Genomic DNA, 21,629 nt, shown 5'->3' with positions numbered 1-21,629 from the left:
AGAGATATCTTGCACAGTTTTTTTCCTGTGGATTTTTTTTTTATCTTCCAGAAACTGCTGAAAATTAAATCCTTGAATAAAAGATGGACCATGTTAAAACTGTGCAAACAAACTGACTTCCTGGCTTTTTACACTTCTGCCTGAGCTTAAATCTAATTAATGTTATTCACTGATTATTGTTTCATTATTGTTTGATGTCATTTGCTTTGTGTAGCCTTGGCTATAAAGGCAGAAAATAAAACTCAGAAATTAAATTAAATCTGATCCTCGAGTCCAATGTCCAAAGACAAAGGAATCAGTATCTCTTTGTTCAGTTAATATTGACTGTCAGTGTTTCCTCAATAGTCACAAACTGAAAATGTTTTCATTCTTACATTTAACTACAGAAGAAGTTATTTACACACAGTTATAACTGGTCACTGTTTTACACACCAAAAGTGGAAGGGCTGAGCGATCTTTGCTGGAGTTTCAGCCTGTCAGTGTTAGTGCTCTGAGGCTATAGCCATCAACCCAATATCCAAAGCCTGTGGGGGAAATATCTTTTACAGTCAGAGTTTCACCTGCCCACTGGTTTGCATAGGAGAAACTCTGTTTAAAGCATTTATGAGCAAACTCAGACCCCTCCCTAACTTGTATCTGTAACATTCACATGGCTCGTGTGAGAGCTCATTAGAAAATATTCACCAGCACAGCAAAAAGCAAATTCCAATTTTGCATAACCGCACTTGAAACAGTTACCAGAAGAATGAATGTTAGGAATTATTAGGAAAGGAATGGAGAATAAAACAGAGAATGTCATAATACTTCTGTATTGCTCCATGGTGTGACCTCATCTGGAGTATTGTGTGCAGTTCTGGTCACCACATGTCAAAAAAGATACAGGAGAATTAGAAAACATACAGAGAAGGGCAACCAAAATTATAAAAGGGATGGAAAGGTTCCCTTATGAGGAAAGGTTAAAGAGGTTAGGGCTCTTCACCTAGGAGAAGAGATTGCTGAGGGGAGAAATGATGGAGGTCTATAAAATAATAAGTGGAATAGAACAAATAAAATGAATCAGTTATTTACTCTTTCAGAAAGTACAAATACTAAGGGACATACAATGAAGTTATTAATTTGTACATTTCAAACTAATAAGAGAAAATATTTTTTACTGAATGCATAATTAAGCTCTAGAATTTGTTGCCAGAGGATGTGGTGAAAGCTGTTAGTGTAGCTTCTCTATTAGCACAATTGTTTTGCTGCACCTAAAATAGATTTGGACAAGTTCCTGGAGAAAAGGTGTATAATCCATTATTAAGGTGGAGTTGCAGAAATCCACTGCTTATCCCTGGGATAAGCTGCAGGGAATCTATCTACACCTTAGGATCCTGTCAGGTACTTGTGAACTGGATTGGCCAGTGTCGGAAATATAGGATATTGAGCTTGATGGATCTTTGATGTGACCCAGTATGGCAAGTCTTATGTTCTTTTGAATGGTTTAGAATATAATATATATATATATTCCCTTTGTATTAGTCTGAATGATTTATTGCAGTTGGTCAACATAAAAGGTGATGACAGAAAATGTATACATTTCTAAAAAGTAAATATCGCACTTTACTGATTTTATTTCCCGGTGCATTTTGTTTTCACTTTTAAGCAAAATAATGTTTGTTCTGCAAATTGGAAGCCTATCACAAACAGAGAGTTGCAACACCAATCTAAGCGATCCTAATACTGTGGACAAGGCAGTGCTACTCCAGTACAGTGTGAATAATGGAATTACATGGCAAGTAATCGCACAGCATCAGCCTAAGGACTTTATACAAGCCCAAAGGGTGTCATACAATGTTCCACTGTAAGTACTGTAACGATCCTATAAAGACCTAAGAACAAATAGTGGCCATTTCATTCAAAGGACTAATCCTTAATACCATGTGCTATAAGAGAGGTTCAAAAGAGAACAAATAAGGGGAAAAGCTAGAGAATAATAGTAACTTGAATAACTTGGGTTTAGTGGGGTATAAATGTTTAAAATATTATAAATTATACCTCATTGCCCTACGTATGTGACGAGAACCTTCACAAATTTTTTTATCCTTCCAAAAAGAGGAGACTCGGATGTAGTAAAAGAAAAAGTATTAAGAGACTTTCAAAGTACTTTCAGCCAAAAGAATATATACTGTTGAATGTAATATTAGTGATATTTGCTGTATTATTACTTGCACTAATTAAACATTACATTATCTGCCCAAATGCCAGTATTATTTTTATTCTGATGAAGTTTGATCTCATAGATGTACTCAATGGATGAGACGTACTAAAGGGTTGACCCCATGGTTATTAAAGTATGTTTAGATTATATGTTCCTTAGCATTTTACTACTTTAAATTACTAATCAAATTTTGTATTTGCCACTGGAAACATAAATGTTGAGGGTTTTTTTTTTTGACCAGTCAATTTCCTCTTGCTCCTTTGTACTTCCAACTCAGTTGGAAGTAGAGCTGAGATCCGATACCGTGAACCTTCATTTGCAACTATCTGGGGATTTTCCCCGTAAAATGTGTATTTCCTTTTCCCTTTACCTCGACCATTGTCCCAAACCTAGTCTAGTTATTGCAGTGCCAGTTCTGACTATGGGCCATGCACCAGGGCTCCTTCCAGAACCGTACAATCATGGGCCCTGAATCTGATGTCACCTTTAATCAATGACCATGATGCCATTCCCCCTTGAGGCTGTGAATGCTACTGCTGGAAAGCAGAAGACCCAATTCGGGGATTGAAAGGGGGATCTTCCACGTAGCAGTACAGAGCACTGCCACTGAGCTGCTAGGCCAGCCCCTGTTGAGTTTTCTTTATTTGGAGTATGTTTCTGAATTCACTGCAAATTATCATCTACTTCATGTTGACCAAGTTTGAGCTGTTCTGATTCTGGTGACAGGGAAGCACGAATGAAAGGGGTCCTACTTCGCTGGTGGCAGCCTCGCCATAAGGGAACAGGTCATGATCAGTGGGCTTTGGACCATGTAGAAGTCGTCCTGTGAGTATCTGATGTCCCTTGCATCTGTTTCAAAAAACACTTGAAAATCCTTCAAGGTGATAGGAACCTTTTGCTTGTTTTCTTCACTGGCTGCAAAGATCCATGTTTAGGACAATGTCATGAAGTAACACGGAAACATAGTCCTTAGAGAAATGCACAGAAAAAGGTGCTGGTTTGTTATTAAAACAAACAAAAAAAAAAAGGGTGACTATGTAAAATCTCACGTCTGTAAAACCAATATATTTAAAACCTCCATGGGTGCATATGCAAATGCAAAGCTAGATGAATAGCCATGCACATTGGCTCAAACCCGCTGGGGACTTGTGCAATCCCTGAGCATTAGGAGAGGAGGAGTAGCAAGGGTGTTCACCTTGACCCATGCACACAGTTGTGAAGGGATACTTATACCATGTACAGCATATCAATTTTTGTTATTATAAAGTAATTAGTGCACTTAATGTGGTTGCTTAAAAGCACAGAACTATTCTGGCTTATATGAGAATTCAAGGTTAGCCCATCAGCCTCTCTCTACATGTCCCTTTCTTAAATTAATTCTGAGGTCCTCAAAGTTCAGGAAAAATTAAATTTGAAATGGGCTTTAATCATTTTTTGGAGGTTGTGTTTTCTTCAGGAGCTGAATGGGGTTTTTTTCTCTTCCACTGAAAGCCCCCTTATTGCCTTCTTTCTCTTTCACTCACGCGCACACACACACACACACACACACTTTTGTTCCTCCCATTACCTCACAAAGAATTTTTGTAAACTACTTGTTCATAGATTGAATGGGGGCGGCAGGCACATATTGTGTATGACTGCCAATTCCAGGCCTGCTCCAAATCACTGCCGTCTATTGCGAATCCCATTAACTCCAGCGTGTCCGTGCGGGTCAGGTGAGAAGAGCGCATCTTCTGAAGGTGCTCAGGCATTTGCATGTGCACTCACACTTGAGGTAATTTAAATATCTGAAATGCGTCTTCAAGAAAGTGCATGAGCATTTCAGCAAGCTTCTGAGTCCTCACCCTGCACTGCTTCCAAAGCACTTTAATCTTGCTACAGTATGACATGCAAAACAATTGTGCTAATAGATAAGGTTGATAGAAGCATACTTTCAAAAGCAAAAAAAAACATGAATTAGATGGTACAAACCACAGCAGCCAGTGCCTTATTCATTTCCTGAGCTCATGTAAAGAATTTTGTTCAGAAACGGGATTCGTTATTTCAGTTTCCTAGCTTTTAGATTTGCTTTATCCTTTGCCAAGATTTTCAGGTGCACTGTTTTCACGCATGAATTCTCCCATCAATAAATCAGTTTTCTGGTTTAACAGCCTTATAACATGGTGGAGCTTCTTTTTCTTTAACCATATAACATAGGTCTAGTATAATCCGAAGTGTAATTATTTTGAAAATTTTGAACTATGTATGAGATGTTTGCACACATTGGGCCACACTCTGAATTATAGTCAAGCAAACTTTATTAATGTTGACAAACTAACCTGTTTGTGGCCCTCAGGGACTAGAGTTGGTCATCATTGTGGTATGTACAAGTACAATGCTCACTTGGAACTCCTTGGAATAGAAGTACACTGTTCATTTCTTCCTTTCACCCCTTGTCACTGTCTTCTCCAGCAGTGGAGCATCTGGAAATGATATTCTGAGAACTTGTGGTTCCTATACAGTCCGGATGGATTGATATTTACTGACAGAGGCGGACTCCATCTAAATATTGTTAGGCTTCCCAGCTGTTTTCTATCCACTGTTGTAATGGAGGTAGATCTGCATGGTGTGGGCTTGAAGCCACTGCACTGTTTTTTTTGTCCTCTTGGATCTCATTTTGCTTTTTTTTTTTTTTTGGCCTCCTAGTGAGACAAGTTTGCTCGTTTTACATGCTTATGCGCAAAGGTTTGGAGCATTGAAAAGATCCCTAACAAAAAAGCCACCCCTAAGAACCTGCTGGATTATATCACATTTTTCTGAGCACACCTTTTTATATTTGGTCTTTAAAACTGCCTCTTCCAGTACTTTATTTCACTTGAACAATGAGCTTTTATCAACAGTGTCTGCTGCATAATGAATTAGCACAATTTTTTGCATGTACATCTGGAACCATATCTTTATAAACCTGACTGAGCCATTTCAGATATTAAAAAGTTACTATTAAGAACTGTGGGGCCAGCAAGTGAGAAAACTAGTTATAAAACACGCAGAGACCTAAAGAAACCTTGCTGGCCATGCAGCAGGGATCTATGTGAAGGGAAAGGCAGAGAAGATCTGTTGTTTTGGAGGATTCAGCTTTTTGTGACACATAAATCCTCTCTATGAGGGGATGCTGGTTGGCAGTGTTTGACTGGCACCCGCATTTCTTACCTATTGTAATACGTTGATCATAATTGCGGCACTGGCTTCCCCATAATTGTCACTTCATGCTAATCACTAAAATCACAAAACCTTGGCACAAATGATTCACAGAGGAATACTATACTGCAGTACATTTTAATTACAAAAAACAAAAGAAATTGGGACCTTGTTAAATTTTCCAAGTTATCTCAAGAACGGGGGAAAATGTCTCTTTGGCGAATCACAAATGGGGATGGAATGGCTGCCTTATGAAGAAAAGGACTCTTCAGCTTGGAGAAGAGAGGACCGAGAGGGGATATGATTGAGATTTATAAAATCATGAGTGGGGTGAAACAGGTAAATACCAATGAGCGGTTATTTACTTTTCAGATAATATTAGGACTAGGGGGCACTCCATGAAACTAGCAAGTAGCAGATTTATAGCAAATTGGGTAAAGTCTTTTTTCACCCAACGCATAATGAAGCTGTGCAATTAGTTGCCAGAGGGATGTGATCAAGGCGACTAGCATAGTTGAGTTTCAAAGGAGCTTAGGTGATTTTGTGGAGAAAAAGTCCATAAACAGTTATTAGCCAGGAAGCCTGGGAGAAAGCCAACACTTATCCCTTGGAGTGAGCAGCTCTTTGGGATTTTCCAGGTAGTCCCTAAAGACCCAGATTAGCCACTGTCAGAAGACAGGATGCTGGGCTCGATGGGGCCTTTAGTCTCTTTTTAAATATACCTGAGGTTCACAAAAACATATTAAAAATCAAGCTAATGTGAAAGTTACAGTTTCACATTCACATGAACTGTTAGGGATCTTCTGTTTTCAACATTTGTTCCAAGTTTAATGCTATCTGTAGTGTCTTGCTTTAACTTCGCTTTACCATTGCTGTAAGAAAATATTGCATGACATGATCAATAAAAGAGAGAAAAAGAAAAGATTGGTAAAACAAGCAATAATTTCTTCAATTTTTATTTTCAAAAGAGATGAAAAATCCTATATTGCCTCTAAACCTCATCAGACTTTTATGACTAATCACAGTGCTGCATGCATTGAAAGGCATTTTCTAACTTGTGTTGTATTTCATTATTTGCTCTCATTGGTTTTACACTAGAGTAAGGTAAGAACTATTACTAAATCATTAATTATGTTTGTCATTAATGTTAAACTAGGTGAATGTAGAGAGAGTGGTGTGCTTACCATCTTTAACTATAAAAATATAGAAGCCAGTATTCAGACACTATTTAGCTAGATAAGTAAGGCAACTGCCACGTAGCCAGATAAGTCACTTAACTGGCCAAATAGATAGCCGGATAAATTGTGGGCAGGCAGTAGACGGATCGGGGCAGCACTACTTAACTGGTTAACTTAGCCGGATAAGTAGCAATATTTGTATGTTAGATAGATAAGTAAAACCTGGTCTAAAAATAGCCAGATAACAGTTATCCGGCTAACTAGCAATTTTCACAGGGTTATTCAGCAATATAGCGGTGCTGTTGTGTTTCCCATGTAAGTTAGCTGGATAAGTGAATATTGGTCACTTATTTTGACTTCTCTTATTTATTTTGGTTACAAACTTTGTTGAGAGAACATATATTTTTTTCCTATAGTGCATATTGTATAGACCATGCTGGTCATGGCATATGAATAAAAATATCTGACTAGGCTTGGGCAGTGCTAAGTTTTTCAATCTAGGTGACCAGTTGACTGGCTTTGCACATGTAAACCACCTGGTTAGTTCTGCCAAAATCATACTATTTGGGCTCTGCTGAGTACTTGTGACCTGAACTGGCCCTCTTTCAGGGAAAGGATGCTGGGCTCAATGGATCTTGGTCTGAGCCAGCATGGCACTTCTTATGTTATTATGACAATCAAAGTCTTCCTTGAGAACCTGGAGCTCGTCAATCCCTGATACTTGGTGTGTTCCCCTTTTAGCAGTGATGGGCAGACCTTTAGGTTACTGAAGAGCAGGGGGGAGATGACAGGGAGGAAGTGACATGTTCTTACCGTCATGAGCTGAAGCACACTCACTACCACAAACCAGATGGAAACCTCCCATGGGTCAGATGTCCATGGTGGTTAATAATGTAATGTCAATGCAAGTGATTTAAGTGGTCAGCTGGTTACAGAAGAGACACATGACATGATTGCTCAAACAGGGTGCATAATATTTTTCTTCTTCACATGCAACATAAGACACAGTATTGCTAAACAATGTTATGACACAATTCTTGTAAACATTTTTCATTGTGCCTTCTTCAGGAGAATGGCAGAAACACAAAAAGAAAGATGAATGCTATTGTATTACTGATCTTGTTAAATTGACCTTCTCCTACAATCCCCCTCATCCATTGATGAGATCCTGTTAACTTCAACAATCACTTTGCTTTCTGACCAACTTCTCCCAGTGAGTCTTATGGAGGTCCCAGTTCAATAGTTTGGGGAGAATATCTGCACACTGGTTAATTCACTTGACATAAACCTACAGTTCCATCTCACTCCCAAAGTGGTATTTGATGTCAGTGTGCATTTTCCTGGACTTGTCCACATAGTTCTTGGGATGCATGATGGCTGCTTAACTGTCACACCTGTCACATGGTAGACAAACTGTGCCTCATCCAACTGGAACAAGGGCTCTCTCATCAAAGTCACATCTCTCAACTAGGTACTCAGCTTCCATTGTGCTGGAGTGTTATTGCTACCTGATTTGTGCTCTTCTAACCTAGAGAACAGGCATCCCTGTAATACTCTTATGGGTTTCACAATGTATTGTCCAATCGACATCTATGCTGGAATCCCTGGTGGCCTTGAATGGTGTAGCACTCCATTCCCCACATGGCCCAGTGCTTCCTTGTGAAGCAGGTGCAGAATTGTGTCAACTGACTATAAAGGCAATGTCTGATCTGGTTCTTTGTGACAAATAACAGCAGTCTACCAATGAAGTCACAGTAGGGGAGTTTCTGGTAGCAGAGGTACTGCTTTTCTCATTGTACAGGAAGTTTGATCATACTTCTGTCAGCATCGTAGCTCCCTTTGCATCTTGAAATCCAAAGCATTCCATGACGCAGTTGATGTAAGCTTCCTGTATCAGGGTCAAACTACCATTCTCATAGCGATCAAATTTCACACCTAAAAGATATGATACTGGTCTAAACTACCTGCTGTCGAAGTATTCTCCCAAGAGTTCCTTGGTTTTCTTTCTCATAGCTTGGTACTGTGTCATGGAGAAGATATAATCTGCAAATACTGACAGAATTAAATGTCCCTCCTTCAGTGTCAGTTCATAGACTCAGGGTCCAATGGATTGTGTCTGAATCCATCTTTCCTTAAGCAGTCATCCAGATGTTCATTCAAATAACCTTTCACTCTGCTTCAGTCTATAGAAAGACTTCTGCAGCTGGCAGTATAGATATTTCTTTTCTGGTCTCAGAAATTCATCTGGTTTTTCTATATAGATCACTTGCTTGTTATGGTTAATCCTTGGACGCTGTGGCAGCTGACCATGCCCACGGGGGGCAGTCCCGTGAGGGACCACGGTGTCAAGGCTAGACTCTGGACACACAAACACAGAATTGAATCTTTATTTAAACAGGTTTGTGAGTAACCACCAGAGGTGGCAGTAGTGAGTAGTGATTGTAGAGCCCGGCTGGGCGCGTCTCGCACAAAACGCTGGAACAGCGGATCCTCTGCAGGGCAGTGCTGTAGTGGAAAGAGACTAAGAGTTATGAGCACAACATGAGAATAGCATTCAGAGTCCCAATGTTGAAATAGGAGAGCTCTGTGCCAGGGAGAGCAGGCCCTCGAGGAGCGAGTACCTGATCCCTTAGAGCAGAGAGACTCGGTAGCATAGTACTCACTTAGCAGTAACAGAGATTCCACTAGACGAGAGGTCTGGCACCGGAGCAGAGAGCAGGCCCTTGAGGAGTGAGTACCTGGTTCCATTGAAGCAGTACTGAGGATAGAGATGGTTACTGTCCTCACTGATGGTAACTGTAGGTTAGTTCTTCCAAGTAGAAGGGTAGAGTTTGCAGGCAGCAACTCAGGGAACATGGGCCCTCGAGGAGCGAGTACCAGTTTCCTGATAGCACCTGAAAGAAGCAAAGAGGCCCCCGAGGAGTGGGTACCCTGTTAGAGACCCCGAAGGGCAGTAAGAGTTCCAGATAGCGCTGGAGTGGCAGAGTAGCTTAGGAACGGAGAGCGAATCCCATCCTTACGAATCCTGTTGCTAACTCAACGAGCTAGCAATACTGTAGGCAGATATACCTGGAAGTCGTGACATCAGAACAGGGGGACACCCCTGAGGTTCACGCCAACGTAGAGTTATAGTTGAGGGCGGCGTCCTCGCGCACGCCCTAGAGGTACCTTGAAAGAGAATGGCAGGAGGCAGCACCAAAGCCGGTCCAGGGACGCCGGAGCGAACAGCAAGCAGACGCCACAGCGGCCATCAGTCCAAGGTGAACAGGAGGAGCTGCGGGGCGAAGCCATCGAAGACCGATGGACGCAACAGTACCCCCCTTCAAAGGATGGCCTCCGGCCCTTTTACCAGGTTTAGGTTTGTGTGGATGCATCTGATGAAATTGAAGAAGCATCTCCTTATCCAGGATATTTGCCAACGGCTCCCAAGAATTTTCCTCGGGGCCGTAACCTTCCCAAGACAGAAGGTATTCCCAAGTTTTGCCAGATCTTCTTACATCCAGAATAGCTTCAACCTTATATTCAAGGTCTTCTTCTGTGGTAATAGAAGTTGATTCTGGAGACTTGGATGAGAACTCACTGAGAATGAATGGTTTCAAAAGTGAAACGTGGAATGCGTTGTGGATTTTCAATTCAAGTGGTAGCTTCAGACTGTATGTAATGTTGCCAAGACATCGGAGAATTGGAAAAAGTCTAACGTAGCGTGGAGCAAATCGAGTCGAAGGTAACTTTAGTCTCAGATGCTTAGTTGACACCCAGACTTTGTCACCAGGTAGAAATACAGGTGCTTTAGAGTGATGAGCGTTGTATGATTTCTTTGCTCGTTCATCCGCTTTGATTAGCATGTCTTTAGTCTGAGTCCATAATTGATGGATATCATCAGCAGTGGATTAATCTGCTGGGGACGACACTGAGAGAGTCAATGGAAGTGGCGGTGAAGGTAGTTGTCCATAAACCACTTCGAATGGTGTTGATCCAGTGGATGATGCTGGATGTGAGTTAATGGCAAATTCTGCCCATGGCAACAGTTCAGCCCAGTTATTCTGAAGGCAACTCACATAGGCACGAATGAACTGTTTTAGGGTCCTATTCATCCTCTCAGTTTGGCCATTAGATTGAGGATGATAGGCAGATGTATAATCCAGAGAGATGTCAAATAGCTTGCATAAAGCCTTCCAGAATTTTGCCGAGAATTGAGATCCTTTATCAGAGACAATGTGCTTTGGTAGGCCATGTAGGCGAAAGATGTGTACGATGAAGAGCTTAGCAAACTCCAAGGCTGAGGGTAAGCCAGGCAGCACCACGAAATGGGCCATCTTACTGAAATGGTCAGCCGTCACCCAGCTGTGCATGCAGCTGATGAAACGCAGTAGTCAGATTCTCCAATGCGTATTGTTCAGCAACGTGCCGGACCAGGCCTGGAATGGCTGTAAGGCGTTGAGCTGAGCCTGATCCATGGAGTTAGCAATCTGTTATGGTTAATGGTGTTTGGGTGGATCCTTGGACACTGTGGCAGCTGACCACGCCCATGGGGCGCAGTCCCGTGAGGGACCACGGTGTCAGGCTAGACTCTGGACACACAAACACAGAATTGAATCTTTAAACAGGTTTGAGTAACCACCAGAGGTGGCAGTATTGAGTAGTGGTTGTAGAGCCCGGCTGGGCGAATCTCGCATAGAACGCTGGAACAGCGGATCCTCTGCAGGGCAGTGCAGTAGTTGAAAGAGACTGAGAGTTATGAGCACAAAATGAGAATAGCATTCAGAGTCCCAATGTTGAAATAGGGAGAGTAGGCCCTCGAGGAGCGAGTACCTGATCCCTTAGAGCAGAGAGACTCGGTAGCATAGTACTCACTTAGCAGTAACAGAGATTCCACTAGACGAGAGGTCTGGCACCGGAGCAGAGAGCAGGCTCTCGAGGAGCGAGTACCTGGTTCCAGTGAAGCAGTATTGTGGATAGAGATGGTTACTGTACTCACGGATGGTAGCTGTAGGTTAGTTCTTCCAAGTAGAAGGGTAGAGGTTGCAGGCAGTGACTCAGGGAACATGGGCCCTCGAGGAGCAAGTACCGGTTTCCTGATAGCACCTGAAAGAAGCAAAGAGGCCCCCGAGGAGCAGGTACCCCGTTAGAGACCCCGGAAGGGTAGTAAGAGTTCCAGATAGCGCTGGAGTGGCAGAGTAGCTTAGGAACGGAGAGTGAATCCCATCCGTATGAATCCTGTTGCTAACTCAACGAGCTAGAAATACTGTAGGCAGATAAACCCAGAAGTCGTGACGTCAGAAAAGGGGGACGCCCCTGAGGTTCGCGCCAACGTAGAGTTAAAGATGAGGGCAGCGTACGCGTGCGCACCCTAGAGGTACCTTGAAGGAGAATGGCGGGAGGCAGCACCAAAGCCGGTCCGGGGACGCCAGAGAGAACGGCAAGCAGACGCCGCAGCGGCCACCAGTCCAAGGTGAGCGGGAAGAGCCGCAAGTAGAGAGAGGTAGGCGGGGCGAAGCCGTCGAAGACCGACGGACGCAACACTACTTGAGTTGTCTATGCAAGTGTGCACACTTGACATCATACTGGTCAAGGATCTAGTCTTCAACTCCAACAGCAGTAAGCATTCTTGTAGTTTCAAAGTTTGAGATTGGTTCATCATAAACTGTCATAATCAATGTCTTTGCAGATGGTAAATCCCTTGGCTATCAAGCATGGCTTGTATCATACAACTGCACCTGCTATATTGGTTTTCCTTCATAGTATCCATTTATACTTGATGGGAGTCATCCCCTTTGGTAATTCTGCAAGTTTCCACAAGTTGTGTTCATCCAGTAGTTCTATCTCTTATTTCTTTGCTTTAAACCATTGTTCCACATTGGCTTCATGATATAAGATGGGCTCATCTGCTTTACTCTTCTGTGAGCTGTGTGATTGCAGTTCATTAGAAGTCCCAGCTTCTGGTTACTCAGGAGTCTCTGTCCGTGGAGGGTTCCTTGGGATCATCAAATATGTTCTCTGCAGAGAGAATGCTTTATATTTTGATGGATCTTTCATATGTCTCCCTCTCTTCTTTGGAAGGATGATCATTAGTGGCTTGAATTTTTATGGTTGACATCGTCTCCTGGCTGCTCATCATCCAAATGAGCTTCTCCATTCAATTTGACATTTGAGTGATCATCCTTATTGTTTTTTTCTCCCCTCCTCTATGAAATACCACTAAAGTACTTAATAGAAGGTGGGTCATCTTGTTGACACATGGCCCCATTCATCACATTTTCCTTGAAAACATAATCCCATGATTCAACAACATGCAGTTGTTTGAACTATGACTTTGTAGAGGGTATCCTACAAATATACTTTTGTTGGCCATAGCAGTCAGCTTGTATCCCCTCTTTTGTTTGAGAATGTGAATAATGACATCACAGCCAAAAACTCTCAGGTGATGCATACTCTGCTTTCTTTGGAACCACAGTTTGTAGGAAGTCTCATCATTGTGCTTGTTCATCATATGGTTCCTGATATATGCTGCTGTATATGTCAGTTCTACTCAAATTCGTCTTGGGTAGCCCACTAATGCTGATTGTATCCCTGAAGAGACTGAAAAGAGTAGGATTCATCCACTCCACTGTTTTTTGCTATGAGGTGCACACCATTGTGCACTCATGTACAGTCCCATATGTTGCTCTGGACGTTCTACATACCCTGGAACAGAACTCAAGGTTGTTGTCAGTGCAAATTCTCCTCAGGATCTTCTGAGTCTGTATGTCAATTTCCTGCATCCACTGCTTGAACTTCCTCAGCACGCCTCCTTTGTATTGCAGGAAGAACACGTGAAGATATCTCATCACTTTGATGATGCTGACAATGTACCTTGCTCCACCCTAATCTGCATGTTGAGTGGTTTCATCAGATCACTGTGGAAAAGGGCCATTGGTGCCATCTACTTCATCCCCTCTCTCAGTAATCGCTTTGGAAACAACTGACGTGTGCTGACTTGCCTTTCAAATAGTTGTCACACAACTATTTGCTGCTTGGCAGTCCAGTCCTTGTACAGCTTGTCTTAGCCATCTTCAGAATCCTGTCCTTGTTTGCATGCATCATTCATTGATGCCTCTTGTCCTCATTATGCTCAGTCATGACAAGGTCCTGCTTCATCTCATAATTTTCACTCTTGCCATCATTTGGTGGTTGAAGAACCATCTTCCTATGAAACCAGATGATCTTGGTCCTCTGCCTCAATGTGTTCAAGTTCTTTCTCATCACAAATGTGCCATACATATTGTAACCATCAAAAATAAATGTTCTCTTATTCCCAGCTGATTGCAGTACCAGCAGTATTCCGTGTTTAATCCCTGGTACAAGTAGGCTGCTCTTGGCAATGAATTCACTTATTTTTCCATAATTACTGATAATCTTTGTGTAGGCTTTGCCTTTTTATTTCTTTCTTTCTGAATTCAGATACCAGTTCTGGTCACAGCGGTGCACGTCAACTGTCAGCTTGTACCTGTGGATCTGCAAACCAATTTTTAACAGAAAACTCCCTGCTGACTTTCCCCTTTGAAAATCCTGGGTCAGAGAGAACCGTCTGCAGGTCACTTTCGTACCTGCAGACTTTGCACCTGCTTCACAGTTGTTACAAAGAATCTATGAGGATTTCAAAATGAATTCCTGCACATACTTTACTTTCTTCCCCCTCCCACTCTCACTATCCCTTTTTCTATAGTGGGAAGTATGTGTGCTGCTTCTGGCCGCTGAAGGGAGGCAATCTTCAGCCTGGGAAATGAGTTATCCAGGCAAATTCCTTTGAAAATTATCTTTTCATTATGTAGCTCCTGCACTGATCTGGACACAAGCAGAGGGGGCGAGATCACTGGGAAGGTTATGGGCCAGAGCAGTACCCATGTCGCTCCCAGGTCCTTCCCACGTGGTAATGGGTGGGGCGAGGTGGAGAATCGACTTTCCAAGGCCTTTAGGGCAGTGTTTTCCCCGCTGACTGTCTGGGTGTGCCTGGAGGCACACCCAGACAGTCAGGTTTTCAGAAGCGCCACAATGAATATGCATGAGATAGATTTGCATAACCTGGGTCCCCAGAATATGCAAATCTATCTCAAGCATATTCATAATGGATATCCTGAAACCCCAACAGGTTGGGAAACACTGTTTTAGGGTTTTCTCTCTTCTGGGGCTCTTCTGCACATCAGTGCAGTTAAAGTCACAAAAAAACACCAGACTGCTGTTCAAAAATAAAAAAGTCTTTGCTGGTCATTGTTGGCAGGAAAAACAAAATCCACAGGTATACACCAAATGTTAGTGTGCCAAACAGTTCAGGAAAAATAAAGTTCAAAAGCACAACTCAGTCTCTCACAGTAGCAAAATGCTGCACACCCTTGCAGGTAAGCTCTCTAGGGCTGGAACTCTCTTCCCTGGTATCTGTTTCTGGATCCAGTTCTTTATTCTTCTCTCTTGAATTCCTCTCATTTCTTACACTTGGATGAGCCTCTGACTGATTTCCTCTGTCAGTCAGCAACTCTTTAGGACCTTTCTCTGTTAGGCAGTTTGCTCTCTGAACTCCTACAAAGGACAATCCTCTTTCTCCAAACTTCTGAAGTAGTCACTTTGGACAGATGAGGAATATGAACTTAAACTGTTGCTATTACTAGCAACGGTAACATGGAATAGACTTAGTTTTTGGGTACTTGCCAGGATCTTATGGCCTGGTATGGCCTCTGTTGGAAACAGGATGCTGGGCTTGATGGACCCTTGGTCTGACCCAGTATGGCATGTTCTTATGTTCTTAAACCTGTCTTCCTTGAGACTACTCCTGGTCTTCCCCAAACCTTTGCAAGTCCCCGAAAGACTTCTTACCACTCCTGAAAGCCTGGGAACCCTGACTTTGGGACCTAGCTGCTATCCTAGGGCAGGCCTCTTCTCCAGACACCACCTCTGTTCAGAGAGGGCCCAACTGCTAGTCCTTTCTCTGTGAAGGGAATGACCCCTGAGAGAGGAACTCCAGCCCTCACCTCAAGACTCCCCCTGCACTCATGTGGGCACAGGAGTTTTGTTAAACCTAGGACACCTCCCAATGGGGAGTGTCAGACTTTACTAATCACTCCTACTCTGCTCTGACATCATTCATTGCATTCAGGGTCTGCACTAGTGAGAGGCAAATTCTGGGTGCCCCCTTACACTTAGTAGTGAGCGGAAGTGACAGATGTGAAAATATTTTGTCTCTCAGACCATTAAAATCCATGAAAGAAGTCTAGGTGCCAACAATGTCATAAAATTTGAAGAGAAGAAAAGCCTTTGCAAAGGAACTAAATGTTTCAAATGCCTTATGCATATTCATTGTGGCAGTACCATGCAGACTTGAATGGTATTATTTATTAAAAATACAAAAATTCTAAGTGGGGTACAGCAAAGATAAAAAGCAATATAGGAAAAAAATACAACACAAAGCAAGACTGCAGATGTTTGCAGATAAAAGCCCCCCCCCCCCCCCACCTTGCCCAACAGTTTCACTTACCTGCATATGTTCCTGATTTTCCCTGTTCATACTTAGATTAAGTGCATTTAATGTCCTTACTTTCACTGCCATGCTGGGATTCTAGACGGTTTCTCCAATAACACCCAAATCACGAATGAGTTAGGAGCGGGGTAAACGCGGCCGCACTTTACAGTATTGAGCTGATAGTTTGTTGTAGTTTTATCTTTGAGACCAACTTGTTCAGTTCCAGTGCAGTCTCCTGGAGTGCATTTCAGACCCCCAGGGGCCAACGTGTATTGTACACACAGAGGTGATTCATGTGCCAGAAAGAGCAAATTGTCAGATGTTTCGGGTGAATCCATGTTCTCTGTGTAGTGGATATACAGTATGCTGACCTTGGAGTCTGGATTGTGCCTTAGGAGAGCCGAGTTCCAACTGTGCCAAAAATGTGCTCTTCTGGTTTACTATGGTGTTTAATTATCTCAGAACTACTGGGAGGAAATCTGGTACTGAGTAAATAAACCAGATTTAAAATTTTTACTTTGAAATGTGCAAACTAAAAAAAACTGTTTTAATGGAATTTTATTTATTTATTTGTTTAATTTATATACCGACATTCGAACTAGGATATCACATCGGTTTACAAAAAATAAGAGGCTTCATACAATGGTTTCAGAGTATATTTTGGCATAAAACTTAATAATAATAACTTAACAATATTTCTCATAATAGGACTTAAGAATAACTTAATATTTCTTATAATAGAAATTAATAACGGGGAATAAATAAAAATCTAAAGTATAAATGCGGTCATGCCATAATGAAACATTTTCATCTAGCGTATAACATAAGAGGTTATAATAGTACTTAACGGAAATAATCATATGGGGATCTTTTCAGACAAAGTTCAGATGGGTGGACAATATGTAGCTTCGGTGGCTGTCAAGAATCATGTTGTTGATGGAAAGGCTTTCCGAAAAAGCCATGTTTTTAGATTTTCTTTTAATGCTTTTTTGAATGTCATGGATTCTAGCCTTAGTTCTGTTGGAAGGTTGTTCCATAGGGCTGGGCCTGCCAGTGATAGTTCACACTCCCTGACTGAATTTAGGTGGGCTAGTTTTGGAGAGGTGATTGGGATGAGCCCTGTGTTAGTGGAGTGTAGGTTTCTTTGGGGAGTATGAAAGTGTAATGCAGCATTCAACTAGTCTATTTTATTATTGTAAAGTGTTTTATGGATGAGGGTTAAGGTTTCGTATTGGATTCTGTGCGAAATAGGTAACCAGTGTAATTCTTTAAGAATTGGCATAATGTGATCCGTTCTTTTACTGCTTGTAAGTGTTCTTCTAATGGAAGCGAAAAGACTTCATTTAGCATGGTGCTACCTTTCTCATCACTAGTCTTGTATCTCTCTCCAAATATTGCAATATTTTGATGTTTTATAAAAGTGAAAAAATAGTGAATTGTGAAATGCTTTTAAATCATATCCTTCTTCCAAATGTATGCATCTCTCTTCACAAACTTTTAACAGGACTATATGCTCAAACGTATGCGATTCTTTATGAGACTAATCAATAGGAGCCCGATGTGATTCACATTTCGCCAATAATGGCTGCATCAGGGTACTCTCCTAAAACAAACTTTAGATTAGCCCAAAAAAATTGTTTTCTTTTGCAACACATTTGAATCACAAATACTGTTCTTCTTACCACAAGTTATCAGATCACATCACTAATACTTTCCAGCGACAATGTGTCTGCTTTTCCTCTCATTCAAGTGAATAGTGTCTCAAAGTAATATGCTTACTGCTGATTGGTTAATGAAAATTCAAATCAGCATATCATATGTTACATGATACATATAACTCTTCAATGAATAATCATTATTAAAAAATACTTACATTCACAAAAATTATTACAAGAAGTGATACCACTCAGTTTCGGAATTAAGTCCCATTGATTCTATTGTGTTCATTTTAAAAAGCCAACATTGTTCTCTTCTGCTTAACTCTCTATCCAAATCCCCATCTCTCAGATAATAAATGACTTGATCAATTGCACAAAAAATCAATTCATCAAAACTGTGACCATGGGATACACAATGAGCTACTATAGGAGCTTTCCGTTCTTCTTTGTTTTAGGCAACTTCTATGTTCTGAAATGCGTGTCCTGAATTGGCGTGTGGTCTTCCCAGTGTAAAGTTTATTACATGGACACTGGACTATGTAAACTACAAAACATCTAGCACATGCTAAAGAAAATTTTAGCAAAAATGTTCTCATAATGCTGCCCGTTCTAAATGCCCAACATGGCCAATGTTTCGGAGGTCATACCACCTTCATCAGGGGTCAAGGCCAAAGCATTTTTACGAGGTAACACTCAACACCTTCAAACAATTGGTGGAGCACCATTTTTTAAGGTGTTGAGTGTTACCTCGTAAAAACACTTTGGCCTTGATCCCTGATGAAGGTGGGATGACCGCCAAAATGTTGGGCATTTGGAGTGAGCAGCACTGGTGATTCACATTTAAAAGCATTATGAGATAAGTGTCTTTTATAGACGACTTTGAGATGGTTTATTTGCAAAAGGTTCAATATATATCCATAGATATTTGTAGTTTGGAGAAATTAGTAAATGATCTGACATCCAGGGCTTTTCTTCCGATTCATGTTTGAAGCCCATTGTGGGCAGGAGACAGGCAATTAGTTTCAGAGGATACACTTCTTTCTGATACTTTTTTCTTCAGTGGATGTAATTTACTTTTTTGAATTCTTTTTCTATAATAGGACTTTTGGAAAATAGACCATTTTAACCCTCTATACAGCGAAAAGTGTGCATGTTTTTGAACAACAAATGTTCTTTTTACCCACATACTGTGGAGGTGTTCCCACAGGCAGGGTTAGGTCGGGGGAGGCAACAATAAGATGTGATGTTTAGCTTGTTAAAAACCAACCACAGAACAAAGTAGGCATAAATAAATTTATGTGCAAACTTTCCAGAGGCAATAATGAAAGCAAAACTACCTGTACAGTTTTGCTTTGATTATCAGTGTAAATTCAGCAGGTAAAAAGTACTTGCAGAGTTTGCACCAACGCAGGCAGTTTGATTATTGCCCCTTATAGATCTCAAATCTCAAGGGGTTTTTTCCTCCTAAAAAGTGAGACTACTCTGAGGACCTGTGCCGAGAAACCATTGCATAGATCTTTACATATTGCTGCACATTAGAAAGCTGAAGAGAGTAAAGGCCAATGGTTTTCCCACTATTCTCAAGAAGTCATGAGGAGGCCTTAAATTTACATGCATCAAGAATGGACACTCGTTTATACAGTACCATATGGCCACAGGAATGTAAGAATCACGAGGTCCATATTCAAAAGCATTTAGCCAGTTAACTCAGAAGTTAGCCGGCTACATGAATATTTGGGCACTTATCCAGCTAAGTTCTAGCCAGCTAAGATAGGGGAATTCTGGCCATGTAATTGGGAGGAACTGAATTAGCTGGCTAAGTTAACTGGCTAGCTCTGATATTTAGAGTTAGCCAGATAACTTAGCTGGCTAAGACTGATCAGGCCAAAGGGCTGTCTTAGCTGTAAGATAGTCGGCTGTATTTAATAGTGCGGCTGCACTATTGCATTTACCTCCAAAGTTAGCCAGATAGGTTGATCTGGACTGTGTCTGACTATGGACCTGTACATGGATTGCAATTTACATTTCCATCCACGGGGCTCAGTGTACTCCTTCTTAATGTGTCACAACTCGTGGGCTGACAGCGCACTGTATATATATTAAATGTTAATAAGATTAAAAGTTGACAGTTTCAACTTCTCTGCTTCTTAACTTTCTCTCTTACTGCAGTACAGTTTAAAGTATACCATGGGTAAGGAAATGCATTCACGTTCTCTGTTTCTCCAACCGTTTTTTTTTCCTTTAACAGCACTCGCAAACAAAATTACATGATGAATTTTTCACGGCAACATGGGCTCAGGCATTTCTACAACAGAAGACGAAGGTCACTTAGACGATACCCGTGAAGACATGAAAAATAAACCCTTGGTTTTTGTTTTCTCCCAACATGTGATCTGTTGCTTTCCATCCTCTTAAGTATCGTGTCCGATATTGGGACTTTTCTGCGACGGGCTGAAATAACTAAAAGCCTTTCTCAAGACTAAGTGTGCTCCACTTTTTCGCACTGTGAACTAATGAGAAGTGACTTATTTTCTCATAGGTAAATGTTTTTAATGTTGATGTGTCTGTGGAATTTGTGATCTGTTGTAATATCAGTTACAGTGGCAGAATTGGAAGTAAGCAACTACTTAATGTTTAACAGGAATACATATTTAAGCACAAGGACTCTTCAGACTGTTTTGAAACAATAAGATGAAAGAATTAAGTACAGTATTTAACACTTTCACTTCGCTATTTACATGCACTGTATTTCTTTCTGTATATTTTATATGATTAAGTTATCATTGTTTGTCTTTTATGTACTGTTTCACGACCAGACTTGGGCACTCTGCCGGCTTGTTAAGCTGCTGTTAATATTTTGCCGCTGATCTTCTTGGCTGCCTTGCTGTGTATTCCAACATCATGCATAGTGCGAGTCAAAATGTCTGTGCCGACAGGTAACCGCAGAAGAGTGTACCAGGTTAAATACTTCTCACAGATGCGTTCTGCTGGCTAGCAATGTTTCCGTTGTGAATAAGAATATTTGATCTCAAAATGCGTTCCTAGCCAGCTGTGGCTAAAACCCCAAGCGAAAGCTCCCATTTCCAGTTGAAAAGACAAAGCAGGTTTTTAAGACCGGTTTACTTACAGTAGCTGCCATTTGGTGTCTATGGTAATGGAGTGATTTGTAAACAGTGGATGTGTCACCGTGTTCTGTTTGTGGTTTGTTTCTATTGCGGGTCATTGTTTGTATCTTCTGGTCAAGCTGTACCTACACCAGCAACATTACAATGGCCCTATTGCCCAATGCCATCTATTCTCATGATGCCTATGTTTCACTATACAGTATGGTGAAGAGAGCTAAAGATCTATGCTTCAATAAAGACTTATGTCAACCAATATACGATGTAACTTTTGAGGACATGAATTGTTTTGATTGAAGTTGTTATACTGGGATTTGACGTATCCAAACAAGTCCTGGAGAACAGATCATGGACAATTTGTATATATAATAACTTCTTGAGCTAAGTGGACGCTGTCAGCCTTCTCAATGTCCTCAATTTAATAAATGACCAATTCCAAGGAAATGAATAAACTAAATAAAATGGTGTAAATGTTTCCATCTATCCCTCTCTTTTTTTCATCTTTTATTCCTTTGAAATGTTTTATGAGGTAAATGTTAACTGATAAAACTTTCAAGGGATTCCTCATTGAGGAGAAGAACCAGATGCCACTGGAACATAAAAGAGCGTGGAATTCTCCAAGTGTAGACAAAGCCAGCAATCTTACATTATTCTACATCTGCCTATTGAGTTATCCTTGCATCATAGTTCATACACCTATGTTATTTGTACAGCTGATATGTAACTGAGGGCTAACCTTACATTTGGCACCGTCACACAGATGATGCCTTTTTCTTCTTAAATTCCAACACCCCAATAGAACAGCAT

General features: G+C 41.2%; 1 protein-coding gene across 1 annotated transcript in view; it reads left to right on the top strand.

The window, feature by feature from the left end:
• Positions 1–21,297, top strand: part of RELN (reelin) — a 699,179-nt gene extending 677,882 nt beyond the window's left edge. Inside the window, exons 62-64 of the mRNA XM_029615599.1 lie at positions 1,643–1,840; positions 2,924–3,022; positions 19,949–21,297. Of these exons, the coding sequence (XP_029471459.1) occupies positions 1,643–1,840; positions 2,924–3,022; positions 19,949–20,045 (394 nt within the window). The 3' untranslated portion in view covers positions 20,046–21,297. The remainder of the gene's footprint in view (positions 1–1,642; positions 1,841–2,923; positions 3,023–19,948) is intronic.
• The last annotated feature ends 332 nt before the right edge of the window (positions 21,298–21,629 follow it).

Source organism: Rhinatrema bivittatum, chromosome 9, assembly GCF_901001135.1.
Source record: "Rhinatrema bivittatum chromosome 9, aRhiBiv1.1, whole genome shotgun sequence".
NCBI classification, from domain to species: domain Eukaryota; kingdom Metazoa; phylum Chordata; class Amphibia; order Gymnophiona; family Rhinatrematidae; genus Rhinatrema; species Rhinatrema bivittatum.
Note: the sequence above shows the minus strand (reverse complement) of the source record. Positions and strands in the feature narration are given on the sequence as shown.